Here is a 21,451-nt window from a genome sequence, read left to right on the forward strand (position 1 = left end):
GGCTGATATGTCTTTCTGCTCTTGTTTATTTGCAAATCTATATGTCATATTTAAATAGCATCCTCTAAATTCGTTGTCTTATAGTTGGTAAATGGTTACCTAGTATTCACATGCCCTTACATTCTCAAGATATTATCACTGGCAGTACAATGATAATTTTGTTCATTTGAATGCTGATATGATCCATCAGTGGTACTCGGTATTTCATAGGTCAGGGCTTTTCTGTGACACTTTTCTATAGATTTTTATTTTTATGTTTGTGGTAGAGACTGCATTTAAGACCCGGTTGTCCCTGGATGAGCAAAGTTGATAGCCTTTACTTACTTACTTCATATATGTACCCTTTTGTGTGTGTTTGCGTATGTTATTTTTTACCCCAAAATGGATGGTTGATAATCTTGATATGTAAAGCAATAAATTCCACATTAGTTGGACTATTATCAGGCCTGAGTACTGTGGTACTTGGACTCTCTATCTCTTAAGATAGCTAGATACATTCCCGTGTCTGGCATGATTTAGCCCAAGTAACATTCTACTGACTTTAGGCTTCATCAGCGTTTCCCTTTCATGCACAATAGCATATAGTATTTTATATAAATTGATGATGTGTGGCTCTTGCAGGGCTTTATCTAATTTAACAGCCAATGGAGATCATCGCTGATGGCTCGTTTCAAGATGGCTGCGGCCTGTGGCTGTGCTGATACATAGTTGATATAATCCTTTCATGCTACTTAATCAGCTGATTTGCCATTTCCATGGAAGTTGGATGTTGGAGGACCAAACATCTAATTGAAACTGGCAAAGGGCAGCCTTCCATCTGAAATGCATTTACTGTATGAATGTCATTATGTAGAACTGAAAGGATAAAATACTATTTAAAATTTCATTATGTTATTATGGATTGTTAATATCAATTTAATGCCGATAAATAAATGAAATTATTTCCTTGTTACTGTCCATTCCTTTTGATCCACACCACATATTTGACTGAACATAATCAGAAATTATCATCGATAAATAGCCAGGCCTTTTGATCCACATATTCCAAAATCCAAATACGGGGTAACAAAACTTTGGGTTTTATCATATCATCATTCAGGGAATCACTGGCTTACAGTTGTTTCTTTTGAAAGTGATAAAGGTGGTACTTCTCCTGGTCCAAAGTAATTACTGTAACATATTTTGACTTCTAAATTATTTACCACCTTAGTCTCTAAAAGTTTGACTCTTTTGACCTAATTTTATTTCCAAAATGATCGATCTATTTGTATTAATATACCCATTAATTTACAACAATATTTATGCAAAATTAGTTTTTCCATACAAAATTTTGTTTTCCCATGTATTTTTTTATTACTTTTCTCTCTATACAAACCCAATATAAAATTATTTTTATAATATACATTTACTTTTTTTTCATTTAACTTTTTTTAACCTGGGAAATCTACCCAAAAGGGTCGTTCTTTGGGGACGGAGGGAGTACATACTTTGCTAGACAAACTTCTGGGAATTATAAATAGAGTAATAAAAAAAACATGGTTATGTGATATAACTTGTCATTTAATTTGGAATAGAGAAATATTACTAGTACATTTGTTTTCCTAACTTCCACTTTCTTCATGTATACGAAGCTAGGATACATGAACACTTCATCCAACTCCCGTGTTTGTGTCGGACATCATGTCAAACACCAACACCCGTGAGACACACGACGATATGTCTTGGACCGTTTCCTAATATGATACATGTTGTTCAACTTTTTTTTTTATTTTTATTTTTTTTTATGAGATATTTTAAGTAGAGTAAGATAAATAAGGTAATTGTTAAATAATATGGGTGTCTTCTTATATAGCTCATTGTTAATATAATACAATATGATCTAATGAGAGGATGGAATGACAAATATATGGCCAAGTTCTTTTTTAAAAGTACATTGTATGAATTTTAACTTCCCGTACCTGTGTCCCTTATTTTGAGATAGACATTTTTCCGTATTCGATTCATATCCGTATCGTGTCAGTATCCGTTTTTGTGCAACCTAGATACAGAGTATATTACTTTTAATTTATGAGGTTTGTATTGTTTATGACATCTTTTATTTTATTGTTATCACCTACCCACCAAAAATGATTTGGTTCAGTTTGAACTTTGAAAGGTTATCATTGTAACAAACAACATGAAATGGAATATTGAAACATTTTATAATTTAAGTATATTGTCCTCAACGAATGATCGTGGAGTGGTTAATTTCACGAAAATTCTTGTCATCTGTTGAGACATTTTCAACTTTCTGAATTATGATGTACTCTGTAGATATACATCGTATCTCACTTAGAATAACATCCAAGATTCCAAGTATACTTTTTGGGGATAGGACATGGAAACCTGAGGTAAGATAAATAGTACGAGTAACATATGTATGTACTAACATAGGGCTTGGTAGCCTTGGTTGATGATTTTTAATAGAAATACAATAGAAAACCAATAAGACTAGAATGCAAAATCCATCAGTTCTGAATCCTTCTGTTGGAGTAATTTGAGGAAGCATATAGAAAAAACATAGGAAAACCTTGGATAGTCATATATAGAATGCAATTGTGGGTCTCTCTATTCAATCTGATGCTCGTGAATCGTGATAGGTTATACATAGAAACATAGCCCGATAGTAAGCCAACAAGTTCGAGACATATCTACACCATAAGACACTACAAATTTCAACATCAGGCATTACATAAAGCAGCATTGCTGCATTTATTCTCACCTGTACAAAGCATCAGAGGGACAGAAAACCCACCTTCTAGGAAGGGTTGTCAACTGCCCCCACATCATGTGCTTAGGTGAGAGCGTAAAACTAGAATATAAGCACTTAAATTTACAAAGAAATTACAGAAAGCTAAGATGAGGTAGCTCTGCATCATCTGATAGGGACTGATATGGTAGCATCGCGCAGCAACAGCTCAACCATGATCCACTTCAAATGAAAACAGGTTATCGTGCATCAGTGAACCATGTTTCATCAGGTACAATTGCATCATGTAGGAACAGGTCACCATGTCTATCAACACGAGCAAGCCGGCCAATAACATGAGCATTGAATGTGAGAAACACGCTGCTAGAACCACAGTTGCTGACTTGCTGAGTCTAAAATTGTTAGCATTATGGTCCCAAGTTTGCAACATGATCTCCTAAGTCATTCAGAGCAGTAACAGCATTTCCATTCCATTATAAACTGTCAAGGGCAGGGAAATTGCTATCCATCAGCTGAGTTGTCAGGGATTTCTGTGTGGATGCAGCTGGACTGTCCATTGTACAAGCGCATGTAAATAGTTAGCCATATTTCACATTTTAAAAATTAGAACTGTTAAGCAAATATTTGACAGAGAAAAAACAAATATCCAGAACTTCTTAACCTACATATTTTCGTTAATGTTAACTTTCAACTCGTCCAGTTATCATGTGTTAAGAGCATAAGCAAAACCGAGCTTCAGGGCTACCAATATAACTATGGTAGAGACGTCCACGTAACAGCACTTTTAAGAGTTATGCCCAGTAACGCGGGAATGAATGTTGCAGGAGTGACCAGAAAATCAGTAAATCTATCAATGTAAACAGATGAAAACCAATTCAAGTGAAACGTATATATGTTCTTTGGACTTACATAAGCTAAAAGGTTCTGAGAAAATTTATAGCATCTCTCGAGGCACTGCAAAAATTAAAATTTTATGTAGTTTGAAGTATATATTTTCAGTTGCAGAAATCAAATTTTTAAATAATAGATGCCTACATGTAAGAAGAGAACCTTTGTTTACCTGCATTATCGCGCATCTCCAACTCATTCTCTTTGGAATAATTATAATCATAAGAGCTGCCTGCAGCAAATAAGTGTCATTTATCCTCCAGTTCTAAGGCTTCATTTCATATTACAATTGGAAAACCATTGCATTAAGAAACCACTGCAACATAATGTCTCTGCAAAAGCTCACAAAAATAAAAGTTAGTACTAAATACTTACTTACACAATAGAGAACAGTACAATTAAATAGATAATAGGAGCTTATTATGGTGCATATGCTTTGCAAGAACCACATCCCTCTCTGCTCTCTGCTCTCTGCTCTCTGCTCTCTTTTTTTTATTTTTTTTCCTTTTTCTTGAGGGTTAGCAGGATTACATACCGACATTATCCCAAGGTTTTTCTTCGAGTAACAAAATATGTGATAAAGCCGCTTTATGTGAGATAGAAAGAGTTTCATACCAAGCTTATCACTAAAATTTAATCTCTCTTTGCTGCTCAAGATTTCTGCAACTTCAAAATTCAATGCCCAATAACTATGGCCAACAAAGTTTCTGCAGTAAAATTAAACATTCAGTTTGATAGATGCATCGAGTGTAAATTGATATGTTGTACTAATGCAAATACATATGGCCCATGTAATATTCTCAGTTCCCATGGTTAATTTCCAAGGGTTAACAAATCTTAAACTCATCTAAACATCTTCTCTTTTAGAGCATGAATTGCAACAAATACCACCAGCCAATCAGTCAAGTATGAAGCCACCCTTGCTTAACTCATGCAAAAAAAGAAGAATAGAGCAACATTCAACATCAACAACATGGAAATTATTCGAGCAAGACAATAGTTAAGCTAAAAGCCCAGCATTCTGTTTCATTTTTGTTCCTGCTCGTAAAGGGTATAAGAAACAAAACACTGCCTGAGATAGTATGCCAGTGTATATTTATTAGGCACCACAACAAGATATATAATAACAGTATTTATAATGTTCATTATATTAGAACTGAAGGGCCGACTTACCCCATGTAGGCAGCTACTTGTCCTGATCCCATAATTGTATCTGCTTGAGGAGTCGATTGCCTTGTTTAAGACTATACAGAACAGACGTAGGTGTTATTGGAGGCTATGTATGACATCCATAAAGAAGCTGTGTTTAGACTCGAGTGAAAATGTGCATTACCTAGTCAACAATTGTACAGACCGCTGACCGTCCCTTGTTTGATTCAGAATTGAGCCACATTCAACACCAAGTAGCTATAGAGTCTCTCTGAAATATCACAAGAAAGGAGTTATCTATTTATTTATTTATTTTTTCCTTTTTCTCTCCTTACTTGAGGGTTATAAGGATTACATACCGACATAATCCCATGGTTTTTGCTTCAAGTAAAAAAAATCCATGATCATTTAAGCACATGTCCTTTTAGAGAGCTGCAAGAAAAGGTTGTGCATAAAGTAAAATCTCAGTTGCAGTAAAACTATTTGATAAAGCAGCTTATATGGGAGAGTTTCTTACTATTTACATCACTAGAATTTATCTCTTTACTACTCAAAATTTACTGCCAAATAACCATTGTCAACACCCAACAGAGTTTGTTTCGGCAGATTCATAAAACAATAAGGTTAATTGATGCATCAGAAAGCATTTAGAGATGTTATACTGATGCAAAAACATATGACGCTATTTTCTCAGTTCCCTTGGTCAAATTTCCAGGAAAAACTAGTGTTATATTCATACAATTTTAATTGATGATGAATCATATATTGAGATACCTCTAAATGTCAGAAGATCTTCTCTTTAAGAATGAATAGAGATCAATAGCACCAGCCAATCAGTCAGGTATGAGATGCACCCCTCACCTAATTCATGCAAAAATGAAGAGTATAGAAATATTAACCATCAACAAAATAGAACTTATCTGACAAATGCAAGTTAAGCTAACAGCCTAACATACTTGATTAGTATGTTAGTGAACATTAATCAAGTAGCACAACAAGACTTAATTTATATATTTACATGAGATCGAACTACATATACAGAATGTTCACTATAATAGGACTGATGATGAGTGACTGGCTTTACCCGGCTTTACCTCATGTCGGGTGTTACTAACCCCGCTCACAAAACTGTAATAGTAAGGCCATATATACATAGAAGCTGCGATGTAGGTGTTGCGATCAACACAGTTAAAACATCCATATATACATAGAATTACGAAGCTCTATTGGAGTAGAAATATGCATTTTCTTCTCAATAATGAGCATAACTTTTAATGTTATTGAATAGAAAACAACTAATGAATAATTACAAGCAGAGAGTGAGGGATACCTCAATTGGTTAGAGCTTCTCTTCCGGATTGATTTTCACCCCATTATGAGATTCTCTAAACACCAAAAAAAAAAAAAAAAAAAAAAAAAATAAATAAATAAATGAATAAATTACAAACAACAATAACCTAGTTTAGCGATAAAAACATTGTTGAATAAATAAATAAACTACATACACAAAATGGTTATTTTAGGGATACCTCATATTATTGCGAATAATCTTCAATATATATATTAGGGATGTGGCATATTTTGAGCCAGTCTTCCCCGTCTGGTTCCTGGCATCTATCCTTGAGTTCAGGGCTGGACTTTTTTATTTTTAGTGTATTGAGGGAGGTCAGGTGTTTTATTGCTTCTGGCAGTGATTTCAGTTTTATGCAATATTCTATTTCAAGTGTAGTGAGGGAGGTCAGGTGTTTTATTGCTTCTGGCAGTGATTCCAGTCCTAGGCAATAACTTATTATAAGTGTAGTGAGAGAGGTGAAGTGGCATATTACTTCCAGCAATGATTCTATCGGATAGCAAGCCCTAATAGTGAGGAAATTCAATTTGGTGAGATGCTCTTTTCTCAGAATCTTTATTGCACTGCTATTATTAATATAAAGGTGTTGAAGAGAAGTGCAGATTTGAAAGTCCTCCATCAATAGAGAATTGACGCTGCAAAGCTCCAGTTGTTTTAGATGTGGACATTGAGGAATGTACGTCAAACTCTCGCAAGCCCAAATATCCAGCTTATAGAGCCGAGGAAATGATGGAATGGAAACAGCTTCCTTCTCCATCCATGTTTTATTTTTCCACCATCCCTTTAATTTCGGCATTCTAATTAGCTGTAACTCCTCAAGACACGGAAAAAATTTCGCAGATGGAGATGGTGCATCGGCATCACTCTCTATGTACTCCATACGCATACTCTTAAGGGTAAGATATTTGAGATGGCAAAGTTGACTCAGTGATGATGGCAGATGTAGCAACTCCTTACATTTTGTCAATCGGATACTCACAAGCCTTGACGCCCAACTTGGCAAATGAGTCAATTTCTCACATCCACTCATATCCAACACCCTAAGATTTACTAGTTTCCATGTGTCCTCTGGCAACTCCTTTAGTTTCTTGCAATTAACCAGATTTAATGTTTGTAGATTGTGAAGGTTGGTGATCGATTTAGGGAGCATCTCCAAATATCTATTATATGAGAGATCAAGGTACCTCAAGTGTAACAAACTACCTAGTGTGTCTGTAAATCTATAGAATTGTGAACGATGTATAGACAACACCCTTAAACGACTACATTTTGAAATAATTGAACTCCAAACCTCCACATCATCAAACCCACAAAATTTTTTACAGAAAGTACGCAATGTTTTACTGGTACAATTACTTGAACTTGACCCATTAACCAGGCATTCATTACTATCAAAAAACAGATGACGAGCATTCCCTTTATATTCAAATGTACTACAAGTTTTCAATGTCACGTACTCCTTCCCAGCTACCTTTCGAGCAAGGTCATGTATGAGATCATGCATTTTGACTGACTCAATCCCGCCATTATCATTCTTCTCAACGTCTTGGAAAAAACACCTATGCAATAAAATTGAAAAGTATCTTTCGCCAGTATCTTCGATGCTATTATCTGTACCACTAGGAACAAGATAGCCGTGTGCTGACCATATTTTAATCAACTCCTCTTTATCTATTCTATGATCCTGAGGGAAGACCGAGCAAAAGCTAAAACAACTTTTTAGGGCGGGATCAAGATGATAATAGCTAAACATCAAAATTGGCATCAAGTTATCCTCACCATCACGCATTTTAGCCAAATCAATTCTTCTGTACGACTGCCAAGCATTTATATCTTGACCACGCAACAAACTAGCGACCACCCTTATGCAGAGAGGCACATTAGCACATTTTTTCACAATATCTCTGCCGATTTCATCAAAACCAGCAATGGCTTCCTCTTCCTTACCTTCAAGTGATATTTTTCTAAACAATTCCCAAGAATCCTTTTCAGAAAGACCTTGCAACTTGTGGATTGGATAGTTTCCAATAGCTGTTGCCACCTTTTGGCTGCGACTGGTCACCAAGATTCTACTTCCCTTTCCACCTAACTTCAAGAAGGCTTTCAAGTCATCCCATTCCATACCATCCTCACACCACACATCATCTAAAACAAGAAAATATCTTTTCCCTTCTATTTGATTTCGAGATTTTCTACGCACATCCTCGAATCCAAGCTCCCCTCTAATCATTTTACCTAGGATATTTTTCGTGTCAAAATCGAAAGAGACACAAACCCAGTACATATTTCCTTCGAATGCTGCTTTAATCCTATGATCACTATACACAAGTTGAGCAAGAGTTGTTTTACCCAACCCTCCAATCCCCACAACAGTCACAAAAGATATGTCTTTCTCTGAGTCATCTCTCAACAATAAATCCACAATCTCCTTCTTATCAGCATCTCTCCCAATAATATCATGTTCATACACATAATAATCTGTTTCCACTCTATCCTTGACAGGCTTATACAACTCACTAAACCCAAAGTTCCTATGATTTTTTGATAAGCTATCCAACTCCTCCCTAAGCTTTTTTACCTCAACAGACGTTTTATAAGCAAATAAGAGCGGGTTCTTAGAGGAGAAGAAACGGCGTACCTTCTGAGAGAGTTGACCACCAGGCATACCATTCATCTGCTGAGCAATGGTTCTATATTCATCAAACAGATCATCAGCATCGTACACAGCGTTTTTCAGGTTCTGAACCAAACATTGGCCTTCATGGCTGAGCTCCTGCCACTTAGAGCTGGCATCAAGGAGGGAACTGTTGATGGTTTCAACAGTTTTGAGTAACTTCTCAAGCTCCGATTCATACTTAAAGACTGAGCATAGCTTCCGCACTTCCGCACACTGCAGTGTTGCAAAAAGTGTCTGAGCAACACTCAGTGCCGTTGCCACGTCCATCTTCAAGCTAAGTTTTGAGGTAACAAGAAGCAGAGAAAAAGTATGAAGGTAAGAGAGGAAGTATGAAGGGTGTTGTTTTGGTTGGAGTGTTGTAATTGTAAGGTCTGATATTCTCTTTAAAAAGATGAATAATGGGTGGTCTTGAGAGCGTGAGCAAGGGGGGAGAAATATGTCCTATTTTCCACTAATGCTTACAAACTCTCTCAATTGTTTTTTCTTTTAAAAAACTACTTAAATGTGGATATTTTATGGTAATCCATGATTGATACTTGTTGAATTATATCCTAGCCAAACAATACGTATAAGTAAGGTAAAATTGGTATAAATCATCTTTTATGTCCAACTTTTTTGATAAAACCACATTTTAAGGTTTTTTTTTTTTTTTTTTTTTTTTTTTTTTTTTTTTTTTTAAATAATTCACCTTTTAAGTGCCTAAATTTTTTATTGTACCACCCCTATTTCAAATCTAACAAATGCATCTCAATCATGCACTTCCAAATCATCAACCATAGCAAAACCTTCCCTTCCATCTCAACCATCCAGGCCACTCCAATTACCTCAATTTAGGTTTTGAGAATAAACAAATACTACAACTTAATTTTTGTAGCAAAATTAGGTTTGGTTTTTTACAGCTTTACTTAATTTATTCATGCATATATATATTAAGGGAAGGGTCAAATGTTTTTGGAGGTGAAAAAAATACATGATTTAGGAGCGAAAGGTACAAGTTGTGGGCCCCTTTGACGTCTTAGTTAATTTTTTCGTCATAATTTGAAATAGGGGTGGTGCAATCAAAAGTTTAGGTACTTAAATTAAAAGGTGGTTTAGTTTAAAAAAAAAAAAAAAAAAAAAAAAAAAAAAAAAAAAAAAAAAAAAAAAACATAAAAGGTGGTTTTTCAAAAAAGTTGGACATAAAAGGTGGTTTATACCAATTTTACCTATAAGTAATCCACGTACGTAAAAGATGAGAAAATTAATTTAAGGGAAATTCCTTGTTTCTCACGGTGAGAAACGAAATTTGTTTCTCACGGTGGCATTTTCGTGAATAAATCAACAACTTTTTCATTATTGTGGGCGTCACAATTGAATAAAGTTGAATAAAGTTGTTGGTTTATTTACGAAAATGCCATAAGAAAAACAAAATTCGTTTCTCACCATGAGAAACTGGGGCATCCACTTTAATTTAAAGAGGTTATTCCTCTCATTATTGCGGGATGAAACACGTTAGACCTTATAAATGTACCATTATTTATTTTATTTTGGGAAATTCTCAATGGTGCTCAAACTTTTTGTTTTTTCAATGGTAAACATCAAAAACATAAATGGTAAACATCAAAAACATAAATTATCTTTGGTAATCAGATATTTGTGTTACTAATTCAGTGGTAACATTACTGAAATTTATTTATAATTATAAAGCTAACCACAGTTAACTAAAGGCGAAATGACTATTATATCCTTACAAATCAGATTTTTTTTAAAAAAAAAAAAAAACAAAAAGAAAAAATAAAAAATTCACCCATGTAGGCGTCGCTCGAAGTGCGCCTACGTTAAAGCATGGTGTGAATATGCTTGGCACTCATAGGAAGTGGGAATTGACATATACGATTAGGGACAAGGAAAGTAGGGAGCCGCCAACAAGTTTTTAAGGAACTTGTAAACCGTTCACGGATCATTATAAGGCAACCACGAAAAGGGACAACGATAGGCAACAACGATTGACCCGTGAAGGTTACACCCCATTCATAATCCATGAGATTACTAACTCCATATGGTTCGGAACCACGAAAGGAGGATCGGGGATGATGGTACGAAGTGAGTCATGCAGTCACATTCGCCCGTATTGGCCTCTACTCGATTCTTATATTAAAAAGTATTCCTGTGATCTCAAAGGCATGCAAACAAAATATTTAATTTGCTCCAAACTATTATTAAGCTAAATTGGTTTAATATTAATGCAACACATAATTCTAATTATTAGTGATCACTTCGATTTAATAGTAAGATTAAAAGGAACCTAAACCGGTTGTCCAAATTAACTTATTAGTCGTTACATTCAATTACATATTCCCTTTAAACATGCAATATGGTGATCATAAATATAGAATAAACAAACATTAATATTGGAAGCAATATAGCAATAAATCCAACAATATAAAATCGTTAGAAAAATAATAGAAATAAAAGGAACATGGTTCCTTACTTTGATTTTGTTTGCTTGCTACTATAAAAACAATAAACGCGTTAGTAACTTCAAGGAAAATAATTAAACAATAATTAAAATGGAATTAAATTAAATTAAATGAGAATTGATATGGGGCCAAACCCTCAAACAGTTCTACCTTTCACGCCGTGGCTTAAGGACAGAACCCCGGGTAAAGTACAGACTCCTTGGAGTGCTTAAGGAAGGTATTTTGAAAGAGAGAAGGGTAGGCTAGTGTTTAGGCTAGAGCATAGAAGAGAAATGAGAGAATTATTTTATGCCCCATACATCAGAAATGAGGGGTTATTTATTGAAAAAATGTGCTGAGGGAACACGCGGAACCCTAAAATGACAGAAACCCTAGAACAGAATCCCGTGACACGGAAAACTGTACCGTGACACGGTAAACTTCCCCGTCAGACGGGAGAGAATCCCGTGACACGGTGTACTTTTGTGTGACACGGGATAATTTTTAACACACGGGGGAAGAAAACGCGTTAGGGTTTACGCAGAAGGGACACATACTGTACCCGTGTCACATCAGATCTCCCTTGACACGAGTTTCTTTGCCGTTAGACGGGAAAGATTCCCGTGGCGCGGGATTTCTTGCCGTGACACAGGACAGTTTTGTCCTTTTTTCCGTCTAAATTCATTTTTAACCCTAATTTCATTCAGCATTTTAGGTGCCGATTGATAATTTCGGGCCATTTTTCTTATTTATTAAAATTGGGCTAAAATAATTAAAAAGAAATAAATAAAAGCTTTGGGCCAAAAATAAATAATAAAACAATAAAATGAAAAAGGTTTTGGGCAGGAATTAAAACTATACTTTTTACTAAACACCAATACTGATCCATGGAATATTCAGAAATATGAATTTAATTAAATATGATTTTTAAGCACTCTCGGGATTAAATACTGAACCCGACCAATAGTGGCAGTGACAGGTTGTTCATCATCGGGTTTGGTTTTGGGGAGACATTTTTAGGTGTCTACAGAAGCCCCCACTTTGACTGAGTTTGTAGAAACGTCAGTTTCGAAAACGATAGTCAAAGTAGTCGATAGGGACGGAGAATGATTTAAGACGTTCTGCGATCCTAAATCACTCTGTATACGCCGATACCTGCAGAAAAATATTAGTTCCATAGATAAAAGAGTAAAGGGATAAAATGCGTATCTGACACCAGTGTATCGTTGACAACTGAGTTTGGTAGCTTCTTATGCTTGAAGGAATCCACTGGATGATACTTTCCATGCTTGAGGAAAGTCGACAGATGATGTTGGTGGTTTTCTATGCTTGAAGAAACCCACCGGATGAGATACTTTCCATGCTTGAGGAAAGTCGAGAGATGACAATTTTCCATGCTTGAGGAAAAACTTGTCTGATGATGAAATTGCAAGTCTCTGTGTATCGAGAACCTTGCGCCGTGAATCGTCTTCGCTTGGGAGATGATCACTAAAATGATGATGGTTCGGTTGTCCCCGAACGTGGGCTGTAGTTGGTCGGCTTGTCCCCGGACGTGGGCTGTGGATGGTCCGCTTGTCCCCGGACGTGGGCTATAGGTGGTTCGCTTGTCCCCGAACGTGGGCTGTAGATGGTCCGCTTATCCCCAGACGTGGGCTGTAGGTGGTCCGCTTGTCCCCGGACGTGGGCTGTAGGTGGTCCGTTTGTCCCCGGACGTGGGCTGTAGGTGGTCCGCTTGTCCCCGGACGTGGGCTGTAGGTGGTCCGTTTGTCCCCGGACGTGGGCTGTAGGTGGTCCGCTTGTCCCCGGACGTGGGCTGTAGGTGGTCCGCTTGTCCCCGGACGTGGGCTGTAGATGGTCCGCTTGTCCTCGGACGTGGGCTGTAGGTGGTCCACTTGTCCCCAGACGTGGGTTGTAGATGGTCCGCTTGTCCCCGGACATGGGCTGTAATTGAGACCTGCAAATTAAAATTTGCTAAGGGACTCGTATAGACCATGATTGACTCGACCAACTGACTTGGCCAAGTTTGACTTGACATGACATGTGTATGACTTGTGATTTTGTGTGTATCTGTATGATTTGAGTGTGTGTGCAGACACAAGCAAACGAAGATGCAAAAGCAAAAATTTTCCGTCATTTTTGTCATGAGTGGAGGGTACCAACTTTCTCCCGAAAAAGAAAGACATGAAAAAGATTTTATTTTCAAACTTCCCTCGATGAGAAAATTTTGAAAAAGTTTTTGAACTTCCCCAAAAGAAAATAATGAAAAAGGGGAAAAAGTTTTGAACTTCCTCCTTAAGCAAGACGAAATGAATCGTATGGATTGAATTGCTTGTCTTGTATGCATGATGCATGTTCTTAGGCAAGGAGGCTAAGGACAATTACATCATGTGACACGATAGATGAATGAACTTAAGTCATGGAGCTAAGCATCATATATGGTGTAAAGAAACGATCTTGAACATCACTTAGGTCTAGAAGCTAAGCACGTATATAGACGAAGTGATTATTGCATAATGAACGTTGCTTAAGTCAAGGAGCTAAGCACGATATGCTTTGTATGATTAAAAATCACAGATATATAAATGTAACTCAGCACATTATGCGATGCATGAAACAATGAATATTGCTCAGGTCAGGAAGCTAAGCAAGTATAGAATGTTTTTTCAGATGAATGTTGTCTTGAAAAATGGTGACATGCGCAGTGTTGAAACAAGATTTCATGATAGAGGGTTCTTAAAGGGAAGGATGATATGGATATGTATGTGTGAGTGAAGTGTGTGAAAGTGATACTAAGGTTGGCTGCAAAGGTTGTGGTGATGGAAATAGATGCGAGAAGAGTCAAAGATGATGACTCTTGTTAGGCTGGGTAAGCTACGTGATGTGGGTTCAAGCCCCCAAGTCTAGCTCTAAATAATAAGGGATAAGTATTGTATATTCTTTGACTCAATCATGCATAGATATGAATATGAATGTGGCCGCACCTCAATGCGAGGTTGCCTACGTATCCGTTAGGAATCAGGCCGAACGTAGCTCTAGCCGAACTTTGCACAAGTGTATGTACACCTCAAAGAGGTCTTTCAAAGGTTGTAATGTGGTTACGCTAATGGTTTAAGGAAGAAAGGGGTAAAAGGCTCAAGACCCGAGAGAAACCCCCCGAGATGTGTAATTGAGTATTTGAAAACTTTGAATTTGCAAGTTTTATTTTTCACATATTTTTTGCTTTGAAATTCTTTTCTTTCTCTTCCTTTTTTTTTACTCTTTTGAATCAATGTAGGCAATCTCAGATCATGCGGTTCATCACTCACTTAGCATTCATGTTTCTCAGACACGGTACCAAGCACTCGATGAGAGACGCAATTTGAGACGTGTTCATATCGAAGACATTGGAACACTTGCCTTTAGACATTGTTTTTTTATTTTATTTTGTTTATTTTATTTTTTATTATTTGAACTTGCTTTCTTACTGTTACACAAATTGCACATCTTTCCATCCCTGGGTTAAGTGAATGTGGGTTGAATAAATAAGGTCAATCGTTAGACGAGGCTCAAAGTGGTTGACGAAGAAATGGAATGAGTGTTTGAAAATGTTTTAAAGGAATGAATGGGTTGCAAAGGTGCCTCAAATCATGGGTGTACCTTGTTTTTAGTTCGGCAATTTTTCTTTTTTAAAAATGAGAATTGCAATGATCGAGATATAAAGAAATAATGCTCATTTTATTGATGGAAATGGTGAATAAGATAACAAAAATATCAAATTATCGAAAGAGGAAATCTAAACACTAAACTTAGGATGAGAAATCTATGCTAGACTTAAAAGGGCGGAAAGGAAAAAATCATGAAATCTTGCATGAGGAGCTCGTCGCACGCTTTGTCTTCATTGCTGCTTGTCACTTTTTACCACCTGGAGGGACTGGAAGTTTGTTGGCATCAACAAGATCCTGAATAGCATCCTTCAAATTCCAGCATTGTTCGGTAGAGTGACCCCTTCCTTGATGGAACTTGCAATGGGCATTGGGGTTCCATTTGGTGCTCCTTTCTTCAGGTTTGGGCTCTGAAAATGGCCCAATAGGTGGGATCAAGCCTTGTCCGTAAAGGCGATCAAAGGCCGCATCATAAGTCATTCCTAAAGGAGTGTAGGTTCTCCTTTTCTTGGGCAATGGAGCATCAAGAGCTAATATTTCATTGAGATCAACTTGGCTTATATTGTTGGTAGTATTTTCCTGCTTAGAAGACGAAGAAGAAGGAAGGTCGTTCTTCTTGTATTTCCAAGTGTTGTTATTGTTACTACCAGCAGTCTTTATTAGCTCATCCTCGATATTGATGCCAATGTCATATACAGCTTCAAAAGTGTTCAACAAAAGAAATTTGAGATGTTGCTTATACTTGTGAGTCAGATTTTGGATGAAGAGGCAAATCATCTCTTTTTCTTTGGGAGGATCTACCAAGAGTGCAGCTGTTTCCCTCCACCTATTCAGGTAAGCAGTGAAGCCTTCATTCTCTTTCTGTTTGAGAATAGAGAGTTCACGTTCAGAAGTTTTACTTTGAATGTTACACTTGTAACGGTTCATAAAACTGTCGGTGACATCTTGCCAAGTCGCAGTACACTTGACATCTAGAGAATAAAACCATTGTTGGCAAGCATGTTCTATGGAGAGAGGGAACACCGTAGGGAAGAGTGTTACGTCCAATCCCTTAAGAGCCATGGTTGCAGAAAAAGCCTTCAAATGAAACATCGGGTTATCAGTAGGCTTGAACTTGGGAATGTCAGCGGTGGAAAATTTCTCAGGAAGCCTATCCCTTATGTTCAGAGAAGTGGCAGGTTGCTCGACATAGGTAAACTCTTCAGAGATCTTACTCATCTGTTCTCTGATCTTGTCTATAGCAGCTACAGTGGCATTGCTTTGATTGTTTTGCTCTACCCTGAGAACCCTGGTAGTGAGTGCTTCCATCATAGTAGACAACCTTTCGATGGCCTGGTTCATATTCTCCATATCTTCCTTAATGGCCATTGGTTGAAAGTAAATGGGAGATGGATTTCATGGAGATGCTTGTGGTGGTTTTCTTGTACGCCTCTTAGGTATAAGAGGTTGGTGAGGTAGCGACTCAAACCGTAACAGTCTACCTCTGCTTCTTGACCAAGTGCTGTGAAATGAAATAAAATCACTTAATTGTTTGACTCAGCTCATTGCTCAAGATAGGGAAGGAAGGAAAAAGACATTTGCAAACAGGTGAGAAAACTCCATTCATTTTTTATTATGACGGAAAAAGGGTGCATGAACCTAGTATACGATCATAAACGACATGGTGCACGACTCAAGTCGGAACATAAAGAAAGTGTGTGGACTATTCTTGACTCGTGAGTGATTAAGTGACGTTATAAGACTCGTGGTATGATCGTATGGCTAGACATGTGAACAATAACCAAGATGACTGATGCGAGGACACGGAAAACATGACTGACGCTTTCTCTCATTTTTGTTTTTTGTTTTTTTTTTTTTTTGAAAAATCCACCGTGTCACGGTGGACATTCCCGTGCCACGGTACGGTACCCCGTCAGACGGTGCACTGTACCGTGACACAGTCAACTTTTTTTTTTTTTTTTTTTGAAAAATCCACCGTGTCACGATGGACATTCCCGTGCCACGGTACGGTACCCCGTCAGACGGTGCACTGTACCGTGACACTGTCAACTTTTTTTTTTATTTTGAAAGGGAGGATACTGTAGACACCCATTTGTGTCTCCCCAAAACCAAACCCAGTGATGAATGCCTTGTACGTCGAAACATAATCGAATTAGGTGAAAGTGATTCGAAAGTCAAGTGTCGCGGTTTAGTTTTAATTAATTTCTTTTCTCTCTGTTTTTGAAAATGACTTTATTTATTTGAAAACGTCCAATTTAGTTTAGTTTGGTCCATGATAAGGGTCCAATAATGGTGTAGTTGGATGGGGCTTGAAAAGAACTTTCCAACGATATATTATAAGCCCAATTCCGATGAATAATGAGGAAGTTATGGCCAAAATACTAGACTAGGCCCAAACCGAATTTTACCTACGATCCAATGATCATGAGGAGGGTCCAAAGGTTTAATCCTATTCCTAAACTAATTAGGATTGATTAGAATCTTCTATAATTTTCTAAAATATCTTAATTATCCTTTTTTGAAAAGATAAGATCATAGAATTTGATTTGAATATAAACTTTCCTTTTTTAAAACTTTCCTAATTCTATTCGAATTCAAACTTGTTCAAAGACAGTCAGATAATATTTTCGTGCCTCATATTTTTTTATCCAAAATTATATGGTTGGATAGATCTTGAAATTATCTTTCCAATGATATATTATAATAATAAATCCGAGCTATAACGAAAAAGATATTAAAGGTATACGAAACTCTATCCAAAACTGACACCCTTTCACTATTTCGTCCATATCTTTTTATCTACAAAAGATTTTGATCTGATTCTAATTTCATTCGAAAGTAGACTTCAAGAGCTTTCCAACGACATATTATATGACTTATTTGGACTTCTAGATCAAAAGATATGATAAAAACAAAATTCGTAAAAACTGCTGTCTACGAGTTTTATTTCGATTTGAATTCGGATTTCTTCGACCTTCTCTTTTTCCTTATAAATAGAGGTCTTACCTCCCCTTTCTCATCATCAATTACTATCAACTTTCATCATCAACTCTCATCATCTCTCATCATCAATTCTTCTCTCTTTTCTCTCTTGAGCATTATATGCTTTCTTTCTCCCTCTCTTTCTAAACTAGCTTTTCAAACAATATTCCGCATTCACAAGATTTAGAATCTCTTAGCCAAGTTCGAAGTTGCATTCGCCTTAGACGTGAAAGGTTGATAATTTCTGAGGGTTTGGTCCAAAACTAGTCAAAACTTTGTTTAATTTGATTTTGATTTGATTCTTTAATTGCTCTTTATTATTTTCATTGAAGTTTACTAACTTGTGTATTTTGTTATTAGAAAGAGGTACGAGGCTTCAAAGTAAGTAGATTAGCTTACTCCCTATTTCTTTCACAATGTAGATCGCATGCTCATTATTGTTTTATGATTCCTAGTATCATGTTAGGATGCTTTTAATGCTTTCTAGTATCATGTTAGGATGTTATTTTATGCTTTCTAGTGTCATGTTTAGGGTGCCTTTACTCTTTCTAACATCATGTTAGTACCATGTTAGGGTTAAAGCTTTGATCTTTATTGCTTAGTGACATGCTAGGATTTGTTATTAATCTTGTTAGTATCATGCCTAGGATCTTGCTATTATATTCAAGCTTTATTATGCCTTATCATGCTATTATCATTATTATTTATTTATTGTTTATTATTATGTTGCTTGATTATATATTGTCATTGCTTGGTCACACCTTTTATGCAGGTTAAAGGGAATTTGTACTTGAAATCACGCTTAATAAGATAATTAATAATTTGGTTTAGGCTAATGTGATTTTAACTCAAGTGATCGCCAATGATAGTATTATTTGTGCATTAATTTCAAACAACATAGATAAACAGGTTAGGTTTAATTTAATGTTTGTATGTTATTCGAATAGCGCGCATGAATACGAGCAGAACAAAGTAGAGGCCTATTTTATAGGGCGGTTCCTTTCTTTTGTAGATTGGATTCGTACCCTCATCCCCGGACCCTATTTGGTTCAAGACCTTATGGAGTATTAGACGATCCTTTGGATTGTCTTTTGGGTTTACAAGTTCCTAAAACTTGTTGGCGACTCTTTTTGCTCTTTGTCTTTCCCTTTGGAACGCCACCGTACTTTAGTGTATGATCACAGTGGGGTTCAAGTTTGGGGTTATCATGATGCTTGAAATATTCCCTACAGTTTTTGGCGACTCCACTGGGGAGGATTTCTATTTATATTCCTGGAATTTATTAAATTTTGGCAATTATTTAGAATGAGCGGATGAGACTCGAAAAATTCTAAGTATTTCATGTGCGTGATTTGATTAACAATATTGTCATATGCATTAAAAGGTCCTCATGGGAGCACCCCATGAGTCAATCCATAGGAATTTTACACGTAGGAAATTTGGGAAATATCTTTCATGACTAGAATCGAAAAAATAATACGAAATCTGGAAAATTCGAAGAACACAGAAACTTGCCAAGGCATGTAGGAACTAGCGTCTAGAAGACAGGGCTTGTCGCCCGTAAAAAGTTTCTGTCGCCTGGCGACAGTTCTGTCGCCTGGCGACAGGAGCTTTTTTGCGGCGACAGTCCCTGTAGTCTGGCGCCAAGTTCTTCCAATACCGAGCCAGGGTTCTGTCTTCTTGCTTTGACCTTTTCTAGTGTTGTTGGCTCGATTTTGCTTATTGATTGAGTCATTTTCTCACTTTTCTGAAACCCATATGTGTTCTACATATGGATATAACTCTCTGGGGGTTCCTGCTTCGCCTGCCCAATGGAGTATTCCACTATTTTGTGCAAAGCTCAGATTTGGGGACGTGTAAGTTTTGTGAATCCATCCAACCATGGCGTCGAGTCCGATCTCCTATCGCACTCGCGGAATCTTGTCCATTCGCTCCAACCCTCCTGGCAGGCTTGTGTGCAATGCATGTGGATTCTTAACCATGGACCTTTTTTGACTTAACCCATATCCTCGAACTTTAGAGAACTAGAGCCATGGTTAGGTTGCAAACTCATCATATTGTGACTATGTGAACTACTTGTACCCCTTGCTTGTATATATTATATGTGTGTTAACCGTTTGTTTGACTTGTGTTAAAGAATAAATAAACTAACCAATGACTAAAGGACTTTGTTTAATTAATTAATTAATTAATTTGAACTAATGAACAAGCCTAAAATCGAGTCATAATTCCTTTAAGTCAACCCGGATTTTTATTCCCGTATACTGCACATGCGTCAACTTGTTTTGGTCATAGCCGGATTTCTAGGAAGAACCACGAGTCGTACAACCTATGGATCTGTAGCCCTGGGTTTTATCTTTAATTTGGCGTTGTTTTAGTCCCAATAAGAGTCACAGATTAAAAGTTATGACTAAAATACTACAGCCTGTCCAGTTTAATGCACATACGTGAAGTCTTAATTTAGTCTTTGCTTAAGTCTAGTCACATAGTCTAGCCACATGGTCATGACACAAGTCTTAACGTGTCACCTACACTCATTAGTCTTAGCACACACTTTGTACATGTCACCATGACCATGTCTTAGGTTCATGCATGAGTCGTTTTTCCGTCATTTGAGTTGGGGGTCCATTCTTTTCCTAGTTCTTCCATATTTCTCCATCTACATCATCTTCCCACTCTCCACATACTTTCTTCCTTATTTCTCCATCTACATCATCTTCCCACTCTCCACATACTTTCTCCACATATATCACTCCCTTCATTCTTTCATGATCTTTTCCCATCTATGCATGTTGAATCGAGTTTGAGTCTTGTGATTGACAATAAGAAAAAAAAAAAGTAATGATGAGACAAAATACAAGGCAAGCTTCTCACCAAGATTTCATGCTTTCTTCTTCTTTTTTTTTTTTAGACCTTTCCCCCATAAGTCTAGCATAGGCACCTTTTGTCTTCCTTAGATTTATTACATAGGTTTTTATTTTTTATTTTTGTTCCCTTTAATAAAATGAGCATTTCTTCCCTTGCATATGGTCATTGCATTGCATTGTCAAAAAATAATAATAAAAAATAAAAAATATAAAATCAAGGTCGAATTAAGCACAAGGTATACCAATGATTTGAGGCACCTCTTGTAGCCATGTCAAAACATCTTCACCCTTAAAATATATAATCTTTTTTTTGATAAACCACTTTGAGCCTCGTCTAACGATAGACCTTTTATTTTTCAACCCATATCTACTAACCTTGGGATGGGATGGTGTGTAACTTATGCAAGTTTCAAATATGAAAAACTTGAGTGATCTCAAAATAAAAAAATGATACAAAAAAAATAAGTAAATGAATAAAAGTGTACAAAAGGGCAAGTGTTCCAATGTCTTGGATATAAAAATATCTTTGATAAGAACATGTCTCAGATTGCGTCTCTTATCGAGTGCTCGGTACCGTGCCTGAGAAACATGAATGCCAAGTGAGTGATAGACCGCATGATTGAGATTGCCCACACTTATAAAAATAAAAAAATGCAAAAGCAAAAAATAAACAAAAAAAATAAAGAAAGCTCAAAAGTGAGAAAAAACC

General features: G+C 36.6%; 1 protein-coding gene and 1 long non-coding RNA gene across 2 annotated transcripts; both read right to left on the reverse strand.

Moving 5' to 3' along the window:
- Positions 1 to 2,585: 2,585 nt before the first annotated feature.
- LOC145608993 (uncharacterized) lies at positions 2,586 to 6,924 on the reverse strand. The gene is made up of 9 exons (XR_014105969.1): positions 6,316 to 6,924; positions 6,117 to 6,171; positions 5,561 to 5,647; positions 5,146 to 5,218; positions 4,971 to 5,057; positions 4,811 to 4,881; positions 4,253 to 4,344; positions 3,415 to 3,969; positions 2,586 to 3,298 (listed from the first exon to the last, which is right to left on the reverse strand). It is a non-coding gene; the product is annotated as an uncharacterized LOC145608993 (long non-coding RNA).
- A 10-nt stretch (positions 6,925 to 6,934) lies between these two features.
- On the reverse strand, positions 6,935 to 9,081 carry LOC145607229 (putative disease resistance protein RGA3). Its single transcript, XM_081662952.1, has 2 exons — positions 7,026 to 9,081; positions 6,935 to 6,942 (listed from the first exon to the last, which is right to left on the reverse strand). The coding sequence occupies exons 1-2, from the start codon at positions 9,079 to 9,081 to the stop codon at positions 6,935 to 6,937; spliced, it is 2,064 nt and encodes a 687-aa protein (XP_081519078.1).
- Positions 9,082 to 21,451: the final 12,370 nt, after the last annotated feature.

The sequence above is a fragment of the Chenopodium album genome, chromosome 23 (genome assembly GCF_948465745.1).
Source record: "Chenopodium album chromosome 23, dcCheAlbu1.1, whole genome shotgun sequence".
In the NCBI taxonomy this organism is placed as follows: Eukaryota; Viridiplantae; Streptophyta; class Magnoliopsida; order Caryophyllales; family Amaranthaceae; genus Chenopodium; species Chenopodium album.

What these genes read in the sequence shown, in the direction of transcription:
- LOC145607229 (XM_081662952.1), bottom strand. Translation starts at nt 9,081, where the DNA reads ATGGACGTGGCAACGGCACTGAGTGTTGCTCAGACACTTTTTGCAACA.